The 20,693-nt window shown below is 50.9% G+C and overlaps 11 protein-coding genes and 1 non-coding gene across 12 annotated transcripts; 5 read left to right on the top strand and 7 right to left on the bottom strand.

Moving 5' to 3' along the window:
- Nucleotides 1-305: 305 nt before the first annotated feature.
- On the bottom strand, nt 306-827 carry BO97DRAFT_430004 (uncharacterized protein; the record flags this gene model as incomplete). Its single annotated transcript, XM_025697412.1, has 1 exon — nt 306-827. The coding sequence occupies one exon, from the start codon at nt 825-827 to the stop codon at nt 306-308; it is 522 nt and encodes a 173-aa protein (XP_025545849.1).
- A 284-nt stretch (nt 828-1,111) lies between these two features.
- BO97DRAFT_287425 (putative ubiquitin conjugating enzyme) lies at nt 1,112-4,714 on the top strand. Its single transcript, XM_025691122.1, has 2 exons — nt 1,112-1,534; nt 1,595-4,714. The coding sequence occupies exons 1-2, from the start codon at nt 1,396-1,398 to the stop codon at nt 4,618-4,620; spliced, it is 3,165 nt and encodes a 1,054-aa protein (XP_025545848.1). The 5' UTR covers nt 1,112-1,395; the 3' UTR covers nt 4,621-4,714.
- Nucleotides 4,715-4,807: 93 nt separating this feature from the next.
- BO97DRAFT_323114 (uncharacterized protein) lies at nt 4,808-5,050 on the bottom strand (the record flags this gene model as incomplete). The annotated part of the gene is made up of 1 exon (XM_025691292.1): nt 4,808-5,050. A coding segment is annotated over one exon (243 nt), but the record flags the coding sequence as incomplete, so codon positions are not given.
- A 1,397-nt stretch (nt 5,051-6,447) lies between these two features.
- Nucleotides 6,448-6,537, top strand: BO97DRAFT_t303. Its single transcript has one exon. It is a non-coding gene; the product is annotated as a tRNA-Asp (tRNA).
- A 398-nt stretch (nt 6,538-6,935) lies between these two features.
- Nucleotides 6,936-7,682, bottom strand: BO97DRAFT_430001 (uncharacterized protein; the record flags this gene model as incomplete). Its single annotated transcript, XM_025697411.1, has 2 exons — nt 6,936-7,036; nt 7,103-7,682. The coding sequence occupies 2 exons, from the start codon at nt 7,680-7,682 to the stop codon at nt 6,936-6,938; spliced, it is 681 nt and encodes a 226-aa protein (XP_025545846.1).
- An 809-nt stretch (nt 7,683-8,491) lies between these two features.
- BO97DRAFT_379932 (non-structural maintenance of chromosomes element 1 family protein) lies at nt 8,492-10,120 on the bottom strand. Its single transcript, XM_025693181.1, has 3 exons — nt 9,893-10,120; nt 9,146-9,804; nt 8,492-9,082 (listed from the first exon to the last, which is right to left on the bottom strand). Exons 1-3 carry the CDS (start codon nt 10,020-10,022, stop codon nt 8,810-8,812), a joined length of 1,062 nt encoding a protein of 353 aa, XP_025545845.1. The 5' UTR covers nt 10,023-10,120; the 3' UTR covers nt 8,492-8,809.
- A 174-nt stretch (nt 10,121-10,294) lies between these two features.
- Nucleotides 10,295-11,558, bottom strand: BO97DRAFT_447376 (zinc finger CCCH domain-containing RNA-binding protein). Its single transcript, XM_025698772.1, has 2 exons — nt 10,964-11,558; nt 10,295-10,865 (listed from the first exon to the last, which is right to left on the bottom strand). Exons 1-2 carry the CDS (start codon nt 11,262-11,264, stop codon nt 10,537-10,539), a joined length of 630 nt encoding a protein of 209 aa, XP_025545844.1. The 5' UTR covers nt 11,265-11,558; the 3' UTR covers nt 10,295-10,536.
- Nucleotides 11,559-11,572: 14 nt separating this feature from the next.
- BO97DRAFT_481759 (NAD(P)/FAD-dependent oxidoreductase) lies at nt 11,573-13,291 on the bottom strand. Its single transcript, XM_025700836.1, has 2 exons — nt 12,499-13,291; nt 11,573-12,450 (listed from the first exon to the last, which is right to left on the bottom strand). Exons 1-2 carry the CDS (start codon nt 12,948-12,950, stop codon nt 11,634-11,636), a joined length of 1,269 nt encoding a protein of 422 aa, XP_025545843.1. The 5' UTR covers nt 12,951-13,291; the 3' UTR covers nt 11,573-11,633.
- Nucleotides 13,292-13,444: 153 nt separating this feature from the next.
- BO97DRAFT_409483 (SDR family oxidoreductase) lies at nt 13,445-14,829 on the top strand. The gene is made up of 4 exons (XM_025696072.1): nt 13,445-13,852; nt 13,915-14,228; nt 14,296-14,666; nt 14,725-14,829. Exons 1-4 carry the CDS (start codon nt 13,813-13,815, stop codon nt 14,759-14,761), a joined length of 762 nt encoding a protein of 253 aa, XP_025545842.1. The 5' UTR covers nt 13,445-13,812; the 3' UTR covers nt 14,762-14,829.
- A 717-nt stretch (nt 14,830-15,546) lies between these two features.
- On the top strand, nt 15,547-16,540 carry nctB (negative cofactor 2 transcription regulator complex subunit NCB2). Its single transcript, XM_025700835.1, has 4 exons — nt 15,547-15,660; nt 15,727-15,753; nt 15,881-16,140; nt 16,203-16,540. The coding sequence occupies exons 1-4, from the start codon at nt 15,639-15,641 to the stop codon at nt 16,320-16,322; spliced, it is 429 nt and encodes a 142-aa protein (XP_025545841.1). The 5' UTR covers nt 15,547-15,638; the 3' UTR covers nt 16,323-16,540.
- A 371-nt stretch (nt 16,541-16,911) lies between these two features.
- Nucleotides 16,912-19,283, top strand: BO97DRAFT_447372 (putative chromatin remodeling complex subunit (Arp9)). Its single transcript, XM_025698771.1, has 3 exons — nt 16,912-16,978; nt 17,070-18,507; nt 18,559-19,283. Exons 1-3 carry the CDS (start codon nt 16,949-16,951, stop codon nt 19,122-19,124), a joined length of 2,034 nt encoding a protein of 677 aa, XP_025545840.1. The 5' UTR covers nt 16,912-16,948; the 3' UTR covers nt 19,125-19,283.
- Nucleotides 19,284-19,492: 209 nt separating this feature from the next.
- On the bottom strand, nt 19,493-20,060 carry BO97DRAFT_409479 (uncharacterized protein). The gene has a single exon (XM_025696071.1). It carries the CDS (start codon nt 19,870-19,872, stop codon nt 19,540-19,542), a length of 333 nt encoding a protein of 110 aa, XP_025545839.1. The 5' UTR covers nt 19,873-20,060; the 3' UTR covers nt 19,493-19,539.
- Nucleotides 20,061-20,693: the final 633 nt, after the last annotated feature.

Here is a 20,693-nt window from a genome sequence, read left to right as displayed (position 1 = left end):
CGAGAAGTCATTTGTTGAGTATATCAGGTACATGTCGAAACATCCTGTCCTGGTAGACTCAGCAATATTACAATTGATTTATTGCTAGCTAAAGGACAAATCGAGCTAAAAGAAGCAAACGGAAACAAAAGCCATGGCAAAAACCAAAAAGATTTTCAGCTATCCCTTTGACAGGCCTTGTGGCTAATCTAATTTCTCTCAACGTCGGAACTTCCTTCGAGTGAACGCCCTAGGACTGCTGGAGATTTGTGACTATTGGGAGTATGCCAAGAGATTCAATTCGAAGGATAACCATCTTGAAGGGTTTATGGACCCCTGAAGTCTTCAGAGTCACTGGAAGCCTCCGAGCATTCCGAGCTTGATGTATCCTCTTTTAGGATCTCATGGCAACCCGGGTGGTGTCCACCCCTCAAGCCATGTTCAGTAACAAACATCTGAAAACGTGCACGGAAGATGGTCCGCCTCAGTCTGATGCGCAAAGTGCGTGCCAATTCAGTCGCAAAATCGTCGAGGACGTCAGTCGGTGCAAGGTGCATCCTCAAATGCCGCTCTATGCGAGTCAGGACCGTCTGCGCGTTGTATCTCGTTAGACCGGAAAGAACTTCCTCGAGCTGTGCACGTTCATATCGGGTAAAGTGTGCCAAGCCTTGAGCGATGACAGTGAAGCCTTCGCGGAAGCCGAGACGGCTCTGCGAGCCCCTGTCCCCGCGACAAAACAGCAGATCGTACAGGAGCAGATGCAGTCGATACCATAGACCGGGGAATCTTGCTTCGTCGCTCAAGTCGGCGAGGGTGAGGTCTTCCCCATGCGAGGGAGTAAGTTCCATGAATGAGGCGAGCGGAGGATCGATAAGTGTGAGGGCCTAAGAATGAGCTTATCTCGAGTGATTGAGCGTGGTGTTGTAGTCCGATAACGATAGGATAAATTGACGCTGGAGTTCGAAGGAACGGGGATGGCTTTTTACGATTAAGAGTGGGAAAGGGGGAGAGATCTACAATGCTTGAATGATAAAACTCTGGCTCAAAGACATGAATCATGCAGGGCAAGAGGGCCTGAGAGCCCTTCCTCATGGAGGGTTATGGAGCATGATGGAAGCTGCGATCGACTTCTTGAAGAATTCAATGACGGAGTGAAGCGAAAAGAGTGTGTTCTCGGGTATCGACTTTCTGAGACAAATGCCGAAGGCTGACACCCTAGTCATTTTTACAACCACTGTTATCTGACCTTGAAACCCCATTCATTCACTACTTACCTTGCATCATCTACGGATCACCGCTTTGCCTCGCGATTAATACTCCGCCCCCAACACACCTCTCTCCATCGACCTTCAACCTCTCTCCTCCTCTACCAACACCACCTTTCCATCTCTAACCAGACTCACAGCACTTATCGTCATGCCTCGTGCAGACTTCTTACAGGATGCAAATGCAGCCTCTCATCCCCAGCTGACTGGCCTCGAGATTCAAAATGACGACACGCTCGCTTTCAACCACATTGGCTCCGGTTCCTCCAGAATCTACATACTCATCCCAGGTTAGCCCCAGGTTGCAAGCCAGTAATTTGATTTAGACTAAGGAAATGCATCACCTCCAGATCTATCTGAATATCCTACTCAGCATGTGTACTATATCTTTGGCGATGACGGGATTCCAGATTCGGTTGCCTATGCCATTCAATCTATCCAAGGCTTATACGACGGGAAACGACTCGATACAATTCTAAAAGGGTTCTGTAGCCATCTCGATAATATAAGTATCAACAGTGATGAATGCGATATTGAGGCTAACGACGAGGATGACCTTGAAATGGATACTGATACTGAGATGGACTGGGAACAGAGCTACTGCCCCGACTGGGGTGCGATCCATAAGCGACTAACGGCAGATCTTCGGGCTGCTAAAGAAGCTGGATTTAGAGCTGGGGTCCTGGGCAATTTAAAAGAACGTACCGTCATCTGCATTTCTTGTCGTGTCGCTAAGCTCAACATCTCCAACGACGCGCTGCAACTGTGGGACGTTTCACCATCAGACTATCTCATTCTCCTCATTGAATACTCGCAGGGGTATCGCACATTAGACAATATCTCTCTAACAAATCAGGAGTCGAGGCCGGTGATGTATATTGGTCTCTGTGACTCTTACAAGCCCACTGTGGAATCTGCCTTGCGAGTTCTTCGTCTTCGTGGAGATTCAAAGGATGCGACGAGTTGGAACCCAGATCCTGCTAGTCACGGACGAGAAATGAGACTATCATTCGTGACAGAAATGCTTACAGATCTGTTCAACGAACGGTTTCTGAAGATAGTCCAACACAGGATTGATCGTGGCTTTTCCTGGACAGGGGCCGAGCAGTACTATGAGAACCATCAAGGAAAAGGTTTCGGCGTTAAGGAAAATGACCTTGCTCAATATTCGATGGAAGAGACCTGGCGTACCTGTGTACCGGACTTTGTTCGGGAAGATGACCTTCAGTACCAGAACGACAAATCGATGTTATCTTTCCCCCGCATCGCGATGCAATATTGTCTTCGACGCTTCACCCGGGCCAGTGAATTCTGTCTAGTGTGTTACTGCAAGACAGATGCCAGTTTCCAGGCGCTGAACCCGTATGTTTGCTCGAAAATGCTTTGCCTGTTCCAGTATCTGGAATGTGGTAAGGGCCCAAAGCTAGAGTGGCAGATTCTAAGTCAGCCTGAGGTCGTAGACCTGCTGGTCTCTTTCGCCTACAGTCGCGCCCGTGAAAAGCGCATGACCGATTGTCCTGGTCTTCCCCTCAAAGTGCCCTATCCATATTTAGACACAAGACGGGCCCTCCATGGGAAGTTGAATGGTAATACGCTTGTTCTGCAAAAACCTCACAAGCTGAAGGTAGGCGAGTGGATACTTCTGCACCATAAAGTGGGTTTTCCGAGCGAACCAGTTCCACCAATTCATTATTATGTTCGCGAGGCCAGCGACAACTTCTACGCACTCTCAGATCCTATCACCAAAGGAGACAAGAAGTGGAAGCAAGCAACATCTAGAAACGAGGACGTGATGGCCATGCCGTATAGTACGGACTTTGACAAATTAGCGCCGGAAGAAAAGCAGCTGGCAGTCGTGAAATTACTCGAGACGCTTCCTGGGGTAGACTCAATGGTCAGCTTCATCAAATGTAACTCTGGCCATCAATCTCTCGACTTGTGGAAAGAACGTGTCTCACCTGCAGCACTGTACCTATTGCGCTGGATTGTTTCCTCAAACAGATCCTGCATCATCTATGACCATAATCCCGAACACAAAGTTACTGGTATGGAGACCCACCTGCAGTTCCGATTTGCGCAAGGGACCCCAGACAAGGAACAGAAATTTGTCAACGCTATCAGCCAAGAAGTCAGTGCTTCGAAGAAGGATTATCCTACCCTCTTTGCTTGGCATGGATCCCCGGTTTCTAGCTGGCACAGCATCCTTCGACAAGGTTTGAATTACGAGGAAGTAAGACACGGGAGGACCTACGGAAATGGAGTTTACCTGGCCCGGGATTTCAATCTCTCACGGAGTTACTCGCAGTGGGACAGTTCACAGAGTCAAGAGACGTGGCCCTCGAGTAAATTAGGGATTATGTCGGCGATATCCTTCAACGAGGTTGTCAATGCCGTGGAGAAGTTCGTATGCACGACGCCATATGTGCTGAAACAGATAGATTGGATCATGCCTCGGTATCTCTTTGTAAAATGTTCCAAGTTCGTGCAGAGCGCGAACAGTTTGGAAAAACCACAAGATATCTACGCGCAGGATCCGCAACATAAGGCTCGCGGTCCCAATGGAACACCAATCGCAGTTCCGTTGTCCGCTGTACGGACTCATATTGCACAAGCACAACTGCTGCCAGCTTGTGGTCCTTGTGATTCAGAAGCTGGTTATGGGAGCGACGCAACTCTTGATGAAGATTGCCGCCTTCTCAAAGGAGATCCGGAGGATGGTGATGACCATGAATTCCGAAAAATCTCAGACCCTTTGGCAGCATTTCTATCTAAAGTTTTGATGAATACCAATATCAAGCTATTGCCTCCACCATGCTACGCCACCTCACAGGCCACAAGAAGATTGATGCGCGAGCTAAAAGCGACTGCGGCGTTACAGAACCGGCGACCCGTGGCTGACCTTGGCTGGTGCATCGAGCCTAGACTGATTGATAATCCCTACCAATGGCTCGTGGCTCTTCACAGCTTTGAGCCGACATCACTTCTAGCGCGGGACCTTGCAGCCACGGATGACAAGTGCGTTCTTCTGGAGATTCGGTTCCCGCCTTCATACCCTTACTCGCCTCCGTTCATTCGAGTCGTCAGACCCCGATTTTTACCTATGAGCGCAGGAGGTGGTGGCCATGTGACATCCGGTGGCGCTATCTGTATGGACCTTCTCACCAGCACAGGCTGGAGTGTGGCATATTCCATGGAGAGCATACTTTTGCAGGTGCATATGATCATATCGTCCTCGGACCCGTTCCCGGCACGTCTGGAAAGACACCGAACGCAGGATTACACATGGAGCGAGGCAGTCGAAGCATTTATTAGAATGTGCCGGATTCACTCATGGAAGGTGCCTGACGACTTTGAGCAAATGCAAAAAGACGAATGAATATTTTGATCCCCCTTGTTCGAGAGAAAATGCGCAGTGATTCCTGAGACTGGACTCGGAATCCGCGGACAATGTATCCAATTGGGACGGGAAGCGTACACTGACTCACAATCTCTCTTTGGAGATGGATCTGAACAAATTATGATTTTGAATCTAACAGCTTCGATCTTGGTTTCAAGGAGCTGAACTAATCCAACCCCGTAATTGTAACATTGATATTCACTTTGGCATCCCTCCCTCTAGCACCGTCGCTCCCATAGCTCACCAACCCCATCTCGGCTAACTCCGCCAGTCCCATGTCGAGAGTCATCCCAACCATCCCGGTGGTGTGGCTCAGGGCCCAGAACTCAATGGATAGCGGGAGTTGATCCAGGACCTCGTTAAGAGCGTCCAGCGCGTGACTGTTGGGGTCGGTCAGGTCGAGCGTCGAGAGCTTGGTGAGGTCGAGCGTGTTGAGGTTCACAAGGCTTGGGGGGAGGGAGAGCGCACGGCGGTAGTTCGCTTGTGAAGGTAGTTTGGTGGTGCCTTGGTGGGCTTGACTGTGTCTGTCGTTGTAGGCGTGGAAGTGGCTGTGGCTATGGGCGTGGCTGGCTGGTGTTGCGGTTGCTTTTTGCAGGATGGCGGCTGTTGCTGTGAGGAGGGTGAGGGGTGAGATGAAGTGCATTCTGTTGGTTTGGTGGGTTCTTTGGGTGGTACATATGGGCTTTGTATCTGGAATTTTGCTGATGGTAGTACTATGCAGGTAAAGATTCTTCGAGGTGTGAGTCTGTGGATTGTTAGGTTCTGTTGTTTCTGGTCTTCTTTTGGCGGTGCTCACCGTATGGTAGAAATTATGGGCGTGCTGTATCTGGGGGGGGGGGGGATATGAAGGAGTGATTGTTCACAACAGAGTGTAAAGGGCGATTGCAATCAGTACTTCTTAAACGAATGATTATCGATGGCATGGTCTGGAGAGGGTGACAGCTGTTGATGGATTACAAGGAGTGACTAGCACATACCTTTGCGTGAGTAGATTGGAAGCAAATGAAACCAAGAGAAATTTTTCCGACAGGAATGTCAACAGCGGACCGGAAACACAACCCAAATCTCCGCTGCCCCGAAGTGTACCTAAGGATCAACAGGGGAACAGCACGCTAGGTCGGTCAGGAGATGGAGTGAGATCTGTGATCGGCGGGTTCCACTTGCTACGCACGATTACATTTACAAGTAACTATCCTGAGAGGGGTACTGGGGTTTATTGTAGATGGAGGCTGTCTGTTTGTCCTTTTCGGTGGGTTGCGTGGGGATATATAGTCTCTGGGCCTGAACCATTCATTCAAGTCACCTGGTGGGAGTTTCTTGTGTTTTTATAGATATAGGTGCAAGAATACTGCAGCTTCGGAAAATGACGATAGACACTCAGCGTCGCTTACCGCAGTGGAGCAACCACGGCCCCATGAGCAAATTAGCACCTTGATTGACTTCGGAATGCAAGGTACGGCGTTGTTCCATGGTACATGTACGTGCCAGGACCGCTCACGCGAACCTAGGATGGAGTTTGAAGATTTTGTCATGCGCCTTTGCTCTAAGTATGAGCGGACCAGGGCTCCAAGGTTAAGTGAGTACATGGATACTGAACTGTAAGCACAAACATAAGTTGCAGCATGGCATTGAAAAAAAAAAAAAAAAATTACTGGTTCTGGTGCAGGCTGGACTGGATATATATATACAACTAAGCGAGCATAGTATCTCATAGATTAAGAAAATGGAGTGCAGTTAAAGCAGAGACGCCTGGATATTAAGTGTTGGCTCATAACGTCAAAATGCAATCAGGATTATATATTCAAATCCTCGATGGTCTAACGGTCATGATTTCCGCTTGTCAATCCTGAAAAGGAACAAGCGCGGGAGACCTGGGTTCGACTCCCAGTCGGGGAGATTTCTTTTTTGTTTGATATTATATACGATTTTGTTCTCTATCGCGGCACAGACATGCCATCGTATTCTAACTGGCGACTATTGGTGTACGATGAATTGGCTGGGATACTGCATATAAACCTGGCTTTGGTGGTGAAAAGGTACCTTGAATTGTGGCAACAGACGAAGAAGCAACCGGTACAGTAAAAGGAATTGAAACTCCTTTGTGGTATGTAGTACAGCTTAGGACTTCAGGTGTGGCTGGTATGCTTTGACTGCCACAGAATTGACATGGTCAAAGGCGATATAGAGAGGGAGCGAATGATGTACAGTCTGAATCAATAATCAAGCCAAAGCTATTTTGCTAACTTAAACCAATACTCTATCTGTTGCCGCTGCAAAGGAAGAAACCTTTCGATTCACAAAGATCTTCGCTTGGCTGCTCGATCAGAACATCTTCGAGTCGCTTTGCCTGATTTCTCAAGTACGCCTTCGCCACCACCAAACAAGATAACCACAACTGTCACATCATCAGGATAGCCGCTACTTGGCGAAGGCGAAATGGGCAAAGCCCCTACGGACTCACCTCGCCATGGCATACCAAGAGCATTCCGGATAAGTTGGGATGCGGCGTTTCTCTCCTCCATCGCGAACCGCCTATCTACATCCATAGAGCTCGTGGACCTTGGGCGTGGACCCAGACGGGGCAGGAGACGTGCTGTAGCAGTTACTGATTCCACAGAATCAATATGCTTCTCCCGCCCTACACTTCCCAGCTCAGACCCTATATTCTCGTGCTCATCAAGCCATCGTGCCATCAGTGCCACAACTTCGTCAGCATCCAGATAATGCCAAAGTCTGCTCGAAGCCAACACAACGAAATCGTCCCACTCAGAAGCGATCTCAATACTTTCCACATGTAACTCAGGGGTGAGGTTCCGTGGATAGAACGGAGCACCGTGTGAATCTGTGAGAAACCCCGTAGCGACCCATGTGTGTTTCCCCTTTTCACCAATGCCACAACCCAATACTGCGCGCGAGCGACCGGTCACCGCCAGATATAGGAATTGAGAATCGGGATCGTAGACTGACAGCAAAGCATATTCCCGGGGGAGTTCATAGTGAGGTTTATTCACGGCAGGGGGAGCCACAGGGGTTGGAGCCATGTCTCCTGAGATGAGTTTCGGCGAGGAGGGCAGGTTGGCGCTCCGGATTTTCCCAGTGTTGAATGCAAGCGCAATGGCCTTTGCTACTGACTTGCTAGCCGGGTCTTTTTCTGCTGAGTACAAGCGTTGGAGCTCCCTCGAAACAGCGGGAGCCAGCAAAAATGTAAGACTCTCGTCACGCAATCTACCACTGGCTTAAGATCGGACAAGGTGGACAGAACGGTGCTTCAGAGGTGATTTACAGATGTTCCTCGAATATACCCCAGATCCCAAGTGTACGGCCGCTATCGAGCCTCATGAACGTTTGTTTTATCGCATTCCTCCATCTCTCACGTAGAGTCGCCCAGTGAAGGCGACATATTCCAGCCTCTAAATGGCTATCTTCATCATCACGGAGTCGTTCGTCGGCTTCCTTTGCGGAGACGAAGTGGCACGATTTTGGCAGTGTGAGCCTTGAATCTTTGATGGTCTCGAGGTAGAAGAGTCTGTCCTTGTAGGGTCTGTCCTGATTAGGTCTGCGCACGTAGAGTGTGCCAAAAGTGTTGTCCAGGAAACTTTGATAATAATAATGATGATAATGACGAACGACGATGATAGTGAAAATCGAGTGAGCGAAGGGTGACTTTCATCAGGAGCAAATTAAGAATCCATTTTACCTCTTTCGGAAACTGCCACCCTGATTCATGAAAACATAATCTGCCAAATATAAAATCAGTGAGATAAGTAATTAGGCGCTGCCAGTTGGTCCCATAAAATTCTAATGATACTGTCATTATAAACAAAGTTTTGACCATACTCTGTATACAGATCCTAATATCAGCGCCAGTTCGGGATCGGCAGGGCGGGCTGCGTCGCGGATCGTTTGCTGCAGGGACGGTGACCTTGTTGCAACAAATCAAGCCAGACTCGGCAGAAACAGCGCCATCACTCAACAGTTTGATCAGGCAGTGTTTCAGCGTACGTTACCATCTGCAGGACTCGGCTCGGGGTATAGTGAAAGTCTTCCAGACAAGCTTCAGGGCGCATAGCCCAAATGCTAGGAGAGAGCAGTGGCTTGTTAGTGGTATATGCCTCATGCTTGAGGTGGTATGACTATAGCAATCATCCATCCAAGGTATCCGTGCCCTTCAATCACTGCCATCATCTTCCTCCATTGGTTCGAGCGCCACCTGAGTGCTGGGCCCGGCTACATCGCTCGGCCGCTGCGTATTCGAGCTTCGTCTTCTCCGAGCGTGCATCTCCTGATCGGCCTGTGTGACTGCCCTCTCTCCAACGAACTTGTTTCCCGGCCAAATCTCCTTACATACCGGGCAGATATCAGCTTGCTGAGAGCGGAAGAAGTGGCGCAGACAATGATCGTGCAGTCTCCCAAGACAGTCCCGATTAACACAACGTTGACCCTATCCCCCAACACCTGTCAGCATCCCATCCCTCAACATCAGGCGGAATAAAACAGCACTCACCGCAGTAATCAAATCTTTACACGCAGCACAGAGCTTGATCTTCCGGATCCCCTCCGCCTCATCGTTATACGTGGCGACCAACCACCCCCTTAACTCCATCAAGCCCCGAGGACTAAGACTATAGAAGCCGTTCCGACTCTTCCCAAACCACCCCTCCTCAACCAACTGTTTCAACAGCATCTCCGCCTGCGACATGGTCAACGACTGGACCGCCCCACCCACCACCTGCGAGTCTGGCTGCGTCTGTGCCCCCTGCGTCAACGTTGTCTGCGACTGCGACGGCAGCAACCCGGACTCTCGCCGCTGGCTCGCGTCCCCGGAAACCTTAGCCAACTGCAACGCCTGGATGCCACTGACGACCATCGCCTCACAGCGCCGCGTATTATGTGTCTCAAACATCGCGTCCAGCAGCCGCTTCACAAAGGCAATCTCGTCCGCCGAGTACGTCGTCGCCAGCTGCGTCATCGCATCGCTGGTTGTATTGACGAGCGCGTACACCCGCTCCGGCGGGGGAACGGTCGTCTGGCTCGGGTCAACTTCGATCTGGGGGAGGGTGCTCCGGATCTCGAGGTCAAAGGGCGAGATGGCATTGTTGGCGGTCGCGATATAGGATTGGAGTTCGTCTTCGGTGACTTCTTCGGCGGAGACAGCTTGTTTTTCTATTTTTTGTTGCGGGGGGTTAGTACCGCGCTGCTGGCATTGGAAAGAGAGTAGTGATTGTGCATGCTCCAAGACAGGGAACGGTACCATGCGCAGAGAAGATCGCTGCTAAGACGGGTCTGGCTTCCTCGAACGTCATGGTCGAGCGGCCCATGAAGGCTTGGAGGAATGCGCGGTTAGTGTCATTGTAACTGTAGGGGCCTGTTTCTCGGACCATTGTCGCAGACGATGGTTGTGCCAGTATAGAAGATGGCTTTGAGAGCTGGAACAGATATGGCGAGAAGATGGGGTTTATGTCTCTGGCTTGGGAACAACAAATGAAAATTGAGGGGACAAAGAATTGCGGAAGACGCGATGCGGCACGCGCTCCCCGCGTTTGGTAGTATTATTGATTTGGGGAGGGCCACCCGCCAAGAGTCCCCGGGAGATTTCTTTGTTGCAGTGAATAATATGATACGAGTGGTAGATTCCAGTCTATGAGATGATATTCCTATTTCATATTAACGCACTAGCATCGCAACCCAAGCTTATACATCATGGTATTGAGAAGAAAGAGACGACCAAATCAGAAAAAGATGGGAATCGAAAATACAAGTGACAATGTCATGAGGTTCAGATTTCCCCGGAAAACGCCGCGAATCGTATACAAATGATGATTAAGAAAGAGAAGAGAAAAGAAGAGAAAGAAACGAGTCCAAAGCTCACGGACCTTTTCTCGGCGCAGACACATCCTAAAACCTCCGCCGGGTGGGCTCCGGGCTAGGACTGCGACTGACACTCCGGGCATCACGACCCCGTTCCTTCAACCACTTCTTCGTACTCAACCGCAAGTCGCGGTCCAACTCATTGCTGGGGTCCTTGCGGTGAATGAAATTGCAGAACCCTCCACGAACACAGCCCTCCCCGCTATTCAACCGACAACACGCTTCCCGAAAATCCGTCACCGGTGATAACTCGCAGTATATCGGTCGCGCCGCATACCATCTGGAATTTAGCGCGTCGCAGGCAGCCTGTGCGTCTTCCTCGTACTTGAAGCGGGCGTAGACGTTGCCAATTAGGTCTGTTTAAAGCAATGGCAGGTTAGTCACTGATGCGGTCAAGGGTTGCGGTCTGCGGAGAGGACGACCGAGTATATAGGAAGGAGGGGGGCAAACATACGATCATTGTTATTGTCGCAAACAACCAATTCCTCCAGCTCGCCGTACTTGCACATCTCACACCACACATCCTCGTAGAACGCATCGAAGTGGTTCTGCAGCTGGCTCGGGTTCATCTTGTTCTTCGGGTCGTAGGCGGGATTTTGGTACATATTCGGCATCAGGATTGTCTGCGAGTACGAGGGCTTGACGTGCTTTCGCGAGCAGCGGTCGCCGTGTCGGCAGGCACCGATCTTGTAGTAGAAGGAGCAGTTGACCTTGTCTTGCTCGGTACCGAAGATAGAGGCGAGGTAGTTGGCCATGGTGTTATAAAGATGCGCCGCGGCGATGATCCCTTGTCTGGGTGAATGAGTTGGAGAAAAAGCAAGATAATGCTCAGTATTTTCTGGCGGAGGAAGAATGAGGGAGAGTGAGAGAGATGAATGCGCACGGGCACGGAGGCAGAGTTGTTTGTCCTGAACGGTTTCCCCAGCTTCTCATTGAAGTTTCTGGACAGCTCGAGCTCGTGGCGGTGAGAATGACTAAGCCCGGAGAAGGTTCTGGTGCCTGAGGCTGCAACTGCTACCTTATACAAGTAATCAAGAACTACGTCCTTTGATGTTCCAAGATGGTAACTAGTACATGCTATTATTAACTGTGGCAAGCACAGTAGCTCGGCCTGTCTGTCTAATCTACACACCCAGCCCGCTTACATCTGCTGAGGGCGTAACGCCTCTCACCATCTCGGCAATGACCTTGCCGGTGCCCAGACTGAGCGAAATGCCCCAAGGACCATGGCCCGCCGCAACGTATACACCCCCGGCGGCTTTAACTCCTCCCAACAGATCATCTTCAATCTTCCCAACGAATGGAGTCCCACGCTCCGAAGCAGGTCGGAAACATAGCCCTTCACGGAGGACTTCCAAGTCGTCGATGTTCGTGATTTCGTCTGTGGCCTCAGAGCTGCCCTCCGCAAGCTTTCCGAGAAGACGGACAGAAACTGCTTTAAGCCTGTCCATCTCCTTCTGCTCCATCGACTTGTGGTAATCATCTGCTCGTTCCGGAAGTGGAATCTGCGTTGTATTTAAGCCTGCGATGTAGACCTCGGCTCCCTGTCGCGAGAACAATTCCGGGCAGAAGCCGCAGGATGGAGGATATGTCGTGAATAGAGCTTGGCTGCGACCCTTGTATGTCGTTTGCTCGTGCTCCACGGTATAACGTGGGGAGCGTAGGACAAGAGAGTAGCCGGCCAGGGAGTAGATAGGGAGCGAAACTTTAGCTATAGGGAATAACTCTTGGATAACCCGCTGAGTCCACGGTCCAGCGCAGATTATGAGGTTCGAGCAAGCGATTATAGTTTCAGCTTTCGTTTCGAGATTCTCAATCTTGACCCCCGTGACAGCGCCATTTTCTCCCGGCGCAAGAGATGTGGCTTTCGCAGGATTGTGGATCTTCACGCCTCGCTCCATACATGCATCCAAAAGAAAGCTGCACAATCTCAAAGGATCACTAATGACAGTTAGTATAACTTCGGTCAATCTCAGAGACATGACCTACACCTGTGCAGTATCATCATCTTCACTAATTTTCTCCACCTCTGCCCCATGCTGCCTTGTCAACCACGAAGGTGGTTCCGAAATGCTCTGCTCCGATCCCGCTGCGGTTTCCGCCCGACTGGTACCCGTGCGAAGCCAATCATCACCACGTTTCCCGCCCTTCTTTTTCGCAACACCCAGGCTTAGTGCACTGCCTTTCATATATCCCCATTTCTCTGCACCGCCATTCTCAGCAGCAAGAGTCTCGTGCAGTCTGAAGGAGAGGTCGCCTAATGGTGCTAACGAAGGGGCGAACCAGTCCCTGGCCATGAAGCCAGCAGCATAACCAGAAGCGGAGCAAAAGAGCTTGGAAGAGGAATCAACAACATGAATGTTCTCTGCAGGTTGACTTTCGGAGAGATAATAGGCGATTGAGGTTCCAATGATTCCTCCTCCGAGGATAACTGTTGCCATTGTGGAGGGCGATATACGATTTTTGTATGAGGCTTCAATGGGCTTATGATTTGATCTGAGTCAAGTAGTGACTAGATAATTCTTCCCCAGGGAATTGGCCGCTTTAAGGAGAATATAAATATGGCGGGGTAGATCTAGACCAGACCGTTTGACAATCGGCTTTAGACCACGCCCTTTGAATGACTTATTGCAGCGGAATGGCCTTATCAGATACCAGACCGGCTGCTCACCAGGAACCGGCCCGGTATACGAATATGATGAGCTGTTGCCACAACCAATGATGAGCCCAAGTCAGGTGGTGCAACACTATCAGCGTGAGGCTTCCCCGAGTTCGGCTTCACGGTCCGAGGTGGAGTAAAGAGGATTGGCAGTCGGTTTCCCGCGGAAAATCATTCTGGGATTCGTGGTTAGTGATATGGCTTTATTGCATGATCTTGTTCTGGAAAATAGAAGGATTTCCCAGTAACTTAAACAGTCGAGTGTGGTAGACGATTGTCATGGACTGCAGAGATTATGCATAACCTCTCTGTCCGTCCTCGGTCATTGCTCGGCTTGGATGGACAACATCAACTGAGATGACGGATAGATCAAACAGCATTGACAGCAAGATCCTTTCAATCCCAAGGCAATACCAATGATCAAACTATCGAATTCGCAACAGTCATTGTAGCTAGCATACTACGAGAACGGCGGCGGGCGGGACAGAACAACAACCCCACGTTCCCCCTCATTACATCACCGCCCCGGGGACCAGCTTTTTTCTCCCTCGGAATGTCTCCTGGCAGCTTCACTCCAACCAGCTCTTTACCCCACACGTTCTCTCTTTTCTCGTTTCATAAGCCCATAATTAAACCTTGAGAAAATGTCGAGCAAGACCATCATCGTCACCGGCGCCTCCAGAGGTAATTGACTCCCTAACTTCTAGCAATAGCACCATGACTGACACAATCCACCTCTATTATAGGTATCGGCCTCGCCATTGCAGAGTATCTCCTTACCGCGCCTCAATCGCACAATGTCGTCGTGATCGCCCGTAGCGTGGAGCCTCTTCAGAAGCTCAAGGATCAATACTCACAACAAGTCGCGGTCCTGAACGGTGACCTATCCGACTTCTCCCTCGCCCAGACGTCCGTCGACCTAGCTATCAAGACCTTTGGCCGCCTGGACGGCATGGTCCTCAACCACGGCATCCTCGGACAAGTGGGCAAAATTGCGCAAGCCGATCCCGAACAATGGAAGCAAGGATTCGACGTCAACTTCATGAGCCTAGTCGCGTTTGTGAGTTTCGAAGTTGCATCCAATTCATGGCACAAAGAAGGGAAGAGCTAAGACATGGCCGCGATAGGTCAGAGCCGGTCTCCCAGCATTGCGGGAAACAAAGGGCAAAATCATCTTCACCTCGTCGGGCGCCGCGGTGTCCGCGTACAGGGGATGGGGTCTCTACGGTGCAACCAAGGCCGCCATGAACCACCTCGCGCTGACCCTGGGTGAGGAGGAACCCGATGTCACCAGCGTTTCTATCCGCCCGGGAATGGTCGACACCGAAATGCAGCGTCAGTTGCGTGAGGACCATGCTACGACATTGGAGCCTCAGGTGCATTCCAAGTTCACCGGAGCCTACGAGGGCGGCAAGCTGCTCAAGGTGGAGCAGCCCGGCCATGTTATGGCAAAGCTGGTGCTGGATGCCCCGAGCTCGTTGAGTGGAAAGTTTTTGAAGTAAGTTGTGTGAAAAAAATTCTTCCATTGTGGATTCTAGCTAACTTTGTCTCCCAAGCTGGAACGACAACCTCCTGGAGAACTTCCAAGAGTAAGATTACGAATCCTGAAATACTTGAGAAAGCCAGTTAGCATACACTACTATCAATAAACTTCATAGAACACAAAGCGAGATAGAGTTGTTTTGATCAGCCGAAAGATGAAAAGCAGGTACATTTTAGAAGCATTAGGTGTAGCACACCTTCATACTTAGCATGGAATGTAGGTTGTTCATCACATAACAGGAGGGAATGACATGTAAGAGATTGTGAAAGCATACCTTAAGCTATTTTCTATTGTGGAAGAAAATTTACACGAGATTGGTAACAGAAAAAATTGATTGCATTATATCAATATCTTGGGCACTGTATCTCAAGTTCAAATTTCCTAAATTCTTCGAATCGGTCAGCTTTGAGTTTTCAAAGATACTGAGTGATAACAAAAGCAATGATTTTGCAAAGATATCAGTAGTCCGTTTGGCTTGGACAGTGTACGTCACCATAGAATGGTCTGATAGGGGCGACAACGATGTTCATCATGGTAGAGCAAGGAAAGAGACGAGGCAAAAGAACATACCATTGGTGTTAGTCCATTGTTGTGTTGTTTGATCAACAAAGGTTGACCGCAGAAAAAAAGGAAGCCAAATCAAGTTTCCTTGTTGTGCGAAGCGCACTGTGTGAATGAAGAAGCAAAGAAAAAAATTCAAGGCTGCGGCGCAGAATAAAAAGCCATGAGGGCGGTATGTTTCTGCCAAGTGTAGTTCTTCCGTTCCGTGTTGGAGTCCCTCCGCGCCGGAATTTGATCCTCACAGCTATTTAGACCATCTAGTCCCCGCGCGCGGTGGGCGAGCCATACTTCTTGCGAAGAAACAGCTTCACCGAGCGCGGGACTACTTCCTATCCAACCATATTTTTGCACCATTATTTGTCGACTATGTCGGATCGAGAATTCAGTTGTAAGTTCTTAAGTTGATTTCCTTTGCGCGATCACAATAAAAAGCTGACTCTTGAATGTATAATAGCAAACGACGACCTGTCGCTGCCAAAAGGTATGTGCTGAAGTGTCGCGTTGTTTAGAAAGCGTGGGCGCAAAGGGTTCTTTGTCCACCTCGGTCGCGTCATTGGTCCGGGTCCAAGCGAATACGCGTATCTAGTCTAACCGACCGCAAACTATAGCGACGGTCCAGAAAATCATCACCGAAATCCTCCCGCCTTCCTCAGGCCAGACATTCTCCAAAGATGCCCGCGACTTGCTCATGGAATGCTGTGTCGAGTTCATCACCTTGATCTCCTCCGAGGCCAATGACATTAGCGAGAAGGAGGCCAAGAAGACAATTGCTTGCGAACATGTCGAGCGCGCCCTGCGTGATCTTGGCTTCGGCGACTACATTGCCGATGTCCTGGCTGTCGCGGAAGAACACAAGGAACAGTTAAAGGTACGCCTCGTGATTACACTATCGGGGGATCCACGCGATACTAACGCGCCTTTCGTCGGCAGTCCCGAGAAAAGAAGCAAAGCAAGATGGAACAAAGCGGTTTGTCCGAGGAAGAGCTGCTCCGACAGCAGCAGGAGTTGTTCCGCTCCGCGACCGAAAAGTATCACGCCGCTCCGGAGTAGAGGCAACGACTATGCATGAAAACTGTAATGTGGATTGATCTCATGCTGGTCATAGGAGATCTGGGTTCTGGAGTTTGAAATTCCTGAGGACAGAGATTCGGAGTTTGTTGGTTTGGGTTGTGCTTGGGAAAAAGGTTGGTTGTTTATTTCGTGCCCTTTGAGGCTTCGCTAGTTTGGCTCATCTAATCCTACATTGCTTGTGGCTGATCCCGCAACACACACTTTCTTGCATTCAATTCCGTCCTCGCTGGCATTGTAGATTTCTTAGAAACTATACGGTTAGGATAAACGCGGGGTTGGGCATGTACAGTACAGCCTCGTCTTGATCTTACATCGGGCTACAGCAAACTGCGTCAATACTTCAAGCGATCAGAGTGAAGATTTTATTTACTTACTTAGGAACCCTTCGGAACTAAAGACCAACGATAAGAATGCCGGCCTATTACTTGTATAGATTTAGTCAAGTTCGTAAACGAAGCACAGACCACCGCCCTGACTGCGACGCTTAACCCAATCGGGTTCTCCGCCCAACCTCCCAGCGCGCAAAGCTCGCTGGTGCAAACACCGCGGAGTGACAGCGCCGTGAATGCGACAGTTCCAGGCCTCGTCACTCTGGATCATCCATCATGCCCCCCTTCAAGGATGAGCACATTCTGGTAAGCTCAGACCGCCTCGGCCCGTCCAATCCCCTATCGCTGCCTCAGAAAAAGTCTACAATGTCACCCGGACTAAAACCCCATCGTCCAGATAATTGCGCCAGGCTCGCAAGTGACCCTGGCGCAGCTCGGCCTTCCTGAGTCGTTTACGCCTGCTCGCTTCCGCTTTCCCACGCGTATGTTCCATGCCGAGAAAAAGGGCGAATATGAGCCATACAAGATTCGCGAGCGTCGGCAGGAAGTCCCGGTCAGCAAGGGTGTTGAGGCGCCCAAGGAGGACGTGGAGATGAAAGATGCGGATCCCGCAGCCCAACAAGACGCGGTGAAGACGGGGACGACCGAGCAGCCTTCCGAAACCCCTGCCAACACAGAGAAGAAGGAGGAAACACAATCTACCGACGGCCAACCGGCCGACCCCGCCGCCAAGCCTACGACCACGGAGGTCTACTATGAAGAAGACGTGACATCGGACGAAGGGGCGATCTATCCCATCCAGAATGGCCGCATTGTCGACTGGCCATGCTTCTTCGCCCTCCTGAGCCACGTCCACAATACCCTCAGCCCCCCGTTCCACACCCCGATTATGCTCATCGCCGAACCGATCTGGTCCGCACGGGACCGCGAGACGATCACCCAATTCGTTTTTGAGAAGTTCAAGACACCTGCTTTCTGCATGATGGACTCTGCGCTCGCAGTCTGTTACGGCTACGGTACATCAACGGCCACGGTGGTTGATGTCGGCAAGGATAAAGTCGACGTTACGGCCGTCACGGATTTCATTGTCAGCGAACACGGAAGAGGCCTTGCCTTGGAAGGCTGCGGAGGAGACTACATGACAGATCGCCTTGTGGAGCTCTTGGGCTCGAAAGGCTTCTCTAGAGAGATGTGCGAACAGCTGAAACGTAGCAACATCACCGAGCTTCTGCCTCCTGGAACGCCGCTGCCCGGAGCCGCTGCAACCTCACGACAAGGCGTCAACCCCGCCGCATCGGCGTCCACCGGGGCACAGAATGGCAGCACAAATGAGACAATTCCCCGTGGCCCGGGTGTGGGTACCCAAACCGGGACCGAGGGGAACGGAGACGACGAAGACGAGGGTTTGTTGGACGTCGCTGCCATTGTTAGCGGCAACACCAGCGAATTTCTCGCCAACCGTGAGAAAGAAAAGGCGGAGAAGGCTTCTACCAAGAAGAGTAGTGTAGATCAAAGCGCAAAGCCCGTTCGTCTACCCAATTCGAAGAAAGAGAAGGCCACGTTCCAGTTCGAGGAGTATGTGAGGTTAGAGTCCGAAAAGGATGGATCGAACGGTTCCGGTCGGTACATCCGTCAATCGCGGGAGATTGAGGTCGGTGTCGAGCGCTTCCTGGCGGCAACGCCCAAGCAGAACTCCGGCGAGCGCCTAACGAACGGCCTTTTGGAGGATATCGCAACCCAAATCCACCACACGATTCTTGCTGTGCCAGATGCAACCAAGCGGAGTGAGCTCTGGGATTCATTAATTGTCGTCGGTAATGGCAGCAAAATCAAGGGTTCGTTCGGCTCCTCGTCGATGTGGCTCCTGTACTAATCTCCTTTCCTAGGATTCACGGCATCTCTGCTCGGCGCCATCACCCAAAAATACATCCTCTCCCCATCTGCTACCATGTTCACCTCCGAGATCCCCTCAAACTTCTCCACCCCTCTTCCGACTGGAGGAACCAACACTCCTGCACCTTCCGGCCAGCCGGGTCCGATGAACCACCCTGCTGGCCACGGTGTCAATCCTCTCCTTGTGGCTGCCACCCACTCCAACAACCCGGCATCTTCCAGCATGCCCCCGGGAACCCCACTAATGGACCCCACCTCGATGTCGCATCATCGATCCACGGGACACTCGCAGACGCCGACCTCCGTCAAGACCCTGCGGCCTCCGGAGTATTTCTCCGAGTGGAAGGAGCAGGCGAACACAAACGCACCCGGAGCGGCTGGCCCTGGCGGCCCTGGCGCGGCGAGTAGCGGCCATGGTATGGAGGAGGCAGTCTTCCTGGGGGCTCAGGTCGCATCCAAGGTCGTTTTCGTGCTCGATCAGGGTCTCAGCAAGGGCTTCATGACCCGAGTGGAGTATAACGAGAATGGGCCGTCAGCGATTCATGATTATGTCATGTGATGGACTTTTAACGCAGGAGAGAGGAGATAACGCACGATGATTCTGATTTAAGGATATGGAATTGCTCTTGTTTCGAATTCTGAAATACTCAAATAATGTATTTGTCAACAACAAAGGATTTCGTTCTCTCTAATTTTGTACTCTAACATCACGACTGGCGTCTCAATTTGTTCCTCATTTCAAGCTAGAAAAAGCAATTTTCTAACATCAGGGTTCAGTAAGAGTGGGAGTAGGTAGAAACGGGAAGAGGAAGACATGGAAGGGATTTAATTCTAATATCACACGGTAGTTTTGTCTAGATAAACCCTCGCTCACCATACAGACCTATGTACAATAGTTACATGCACTCATACACCCCCCCAAAAAACCCCCACTCATATCGCTCCACGACCGACCTCCCAACCCCGGACTCAACTCAGGCCCCAAGATAAACATCGACCTCGATCTCCAAATTCTGGCCCTCAAACGGCAGCGCATCGATGCCTAGCATGGTCCACGTCGGCTGATGGCTGGGACACCACCTCCGCACCTCATCGACCATCAACCCGATGACGGTCTCGCGGTCCGCGGGGAGGTTGACGTGGTAAGTGCGCAGCTTGACGACCAGATCCCAGCCCGTGGCGACCTGGGCGCGGAGCTCCGGGCGGGCCCGCTCCAGCGCGTACAGGATCACCTCGTTGATGTTGGCGAAGGCCTGCGCGACTTCTTCTTCCAGCGTTGGCGGGATGGTGGTGGAGGTGGGCGACATTCCGGCTTTTCGGGAAGTGTTAGTTTGAGGGGGGATGCTGGTTCAAAATCAATGGATTGGAGGGCTATGGTCCTCTGTATGAGGGTTCAGGCATTGGGGAATCGAAGGGAATCGGGATGCCATGTGAGAGGGCTCTCCCCGTGGGCAAAGGCAACTGACTCTGTCCGGCTACTTCCATTCTGTCGCCGGCGACGCACGCTTCGGAGAAGCCGTATTCATCTTGAAAGTGTTGGCCGCGGCCGGGGCGGGAGTAGCTGGGGATCTTGGGGGGCATGGTAGTTGGTGGGTTATTTATGATTGTGTAGGTTTAGATATAGGGGAAGAGAGGACTATGGAGGGGGGTTAGGGAGGGGAAGTGATGCATATATGAGTAGGCTCCATTAGGGGGCAAGGTGAGCTCATAGTGGACTGCGGTGATACGGGGTAAGATGGGGTATGCTAATTTAGGAGGTGACATGACATGGGTGTATGCCATGCTTCGTGGTCGAGTAGTCGGCTGCGGCGTTGATTCAGTCTATATCAGTCTTGAAGATTCGATTGGCTTCAGAGCTTGAAACAATGATCATCTCGCTTGTCGTTGCGGTTAGCTCCTCTGTTCATTGCCTGTTGCTCCTCCCCAGAGGAGGTGTCAATGTGTTGAGAAAGGATGGGAGAGGGGAGTAAAGACAGCGAGGCTTTAGCACATAAACAAGCCCCACGTAAGATAATAGTCTCATGCAAGACAGACCAATCTCTGTGCTTGGCTTCTTCAGCCTGACCAATGTGTCACGTGCAAATGTTAACGTAATCGGTAAGCGAGTCGGCCACGTAAGCGAGTCGGC

The sequence above is a fragment of the Aspergillus homomorphus genome (assembly GCF_003184865.1).
Source record: "Aspergillus homomorphus CBS 101889 unplaced genomic scaffold BO97scaffold_94, whole genome shotgun sequence".
NCBI lineage: Eukaryota > Fungi > Ascomycota > Eurotiomycetes > Eurotiales > Aspergillaceae > Aspergillus > Aspergillus homomorphus.
Note: the sequence above shows the minus strand (reverse complement) of the source record. Positions and strands in the feature narration are given on the sequence as shown.

Coding starts and splice junctions, on each gene's coding strand:
- BO97DRAFT_447376 (XM_025698772.1), bottom strand. CDS start 11,264: ATGGCCAACTACCTCGCCTCTATCTTCGGTACCGAGCAAGACAAGGTC. Junction 10,866..10,963: donor TTGCGACAATAACAATGATC/GTATGTTTGCCC, acceptor TGCTTTAAACAG/ACCTAATTGGCAACGTCTAC.
- nctB (XM_025700835.1), top strand. CDS start 15,639: ATGTCGGATCGAGAATTCAGTT. Junction 15,754..15,880: donor CGACCTGTCGCTGCCAAAAG/GTATGTGCTGAA, acceptor CGCAAACTATAG/CGACGGTCCAGAAAATCATC. Junction 16,141..16,202: donor AACACAAGGAACAGTTAAAG/GTACGCCTCGTG, acceptor TTTCGTCGGCAG/TCCCGAGAAAAGAAGCAAAG.
- BO97DRAFT_481759 (XM_025700836.1), bottom strand. CDS start 12,950: ATGGCAACAGTTATCCTCGGAGGAGGAATCATTGGAACCTCAATCGCC. Junction 12,451..12,498: donor GATGATGATACTGCACAGGT/GTAGGTCATGTC, acceptor AACTGTCATTAG/TGATCCTTTGAGATTGTGCA.
- BO97DRAFT_379932 (XM_025693181.1), bottom strand. CDS start 10,022: ATGGTCCGAGAAACAGGCCCCTACAGTTACAATGACACTAACCGCGCA. Junction 9,805..9,892: donor AGCGATCTTCTCTGCGCATG/GTACCGTTCCCT, acceptor AACAAAAAATAG/AAAAACAAGCTGTCTCCGCC. Junction 9,083..9,145: donor GTAAAGATTTGATTACTGCG/GTGAGTGCTGTT, acceptor GTTGGGGGATAG/GGTCAACGTTGTGTTAATCG.
- BO97DRAFT_447372 (XM_025698771.1), top strand. CDS start 16,949: ATGCCCCCCTTCAAGGATGAGCACATTCTG. Junction 16,979..17,069: donor TCAAGGATGAGCACATTCTG/GTAAGCTCAGAC, acceptor CCCATCGTCCAG/ATAATTGCGCCAGGCTCGCA. Junction 18,508..18,558: donor TAATGGCAGCAAAATCAAGG/GTTCGTTCGGCT, acceptor CTCCTTTCCTAG/GATTCACGGCATCTCTGCTC.
- BO97DRAFT_409483 (XM_025696072.1), top strand. CDS start 13,813: ATGTCGAGCAAGACCATCATCGTCACCGGCGCCTCCAGAG. Junction 14,229..14,295: donor TCATGAGCCTAGTCGCGTTT/GTGAGTTTCGAA, acceptor TGGCCGCGATAG/GTCAGAGCCGGTCTCCCAGC. Junction 14,667..14,724: donor TTGAGTGGAAAGTTTTTGAA/GTAAGTTGTGTG, acceptor TTGTCTCCCAAG/CTGGAACGACAACCTCCTGG.
- BO97DRAFT_287425 (XM_025691122.1), top strand. CDS start 1,396: ATGCCTCGTGCAGACTTCTTACAGGATGCAAATGCAGCCTCTCATCCC. Junction 1,535..1,594: donor AATCTACATACTCATCCCAG/GTTAGCCCCAGG, acceptor CATCACCTCCAG/ATCTATCTGAATATCCTACT.
- BO97DRAFT_409479 (XM_025696071.1), bottom strand. CDS start 19,872: ATGTCGCCCACCTCCACCACCATCCCGCCAACGCTGGAAGAAGAAGTC.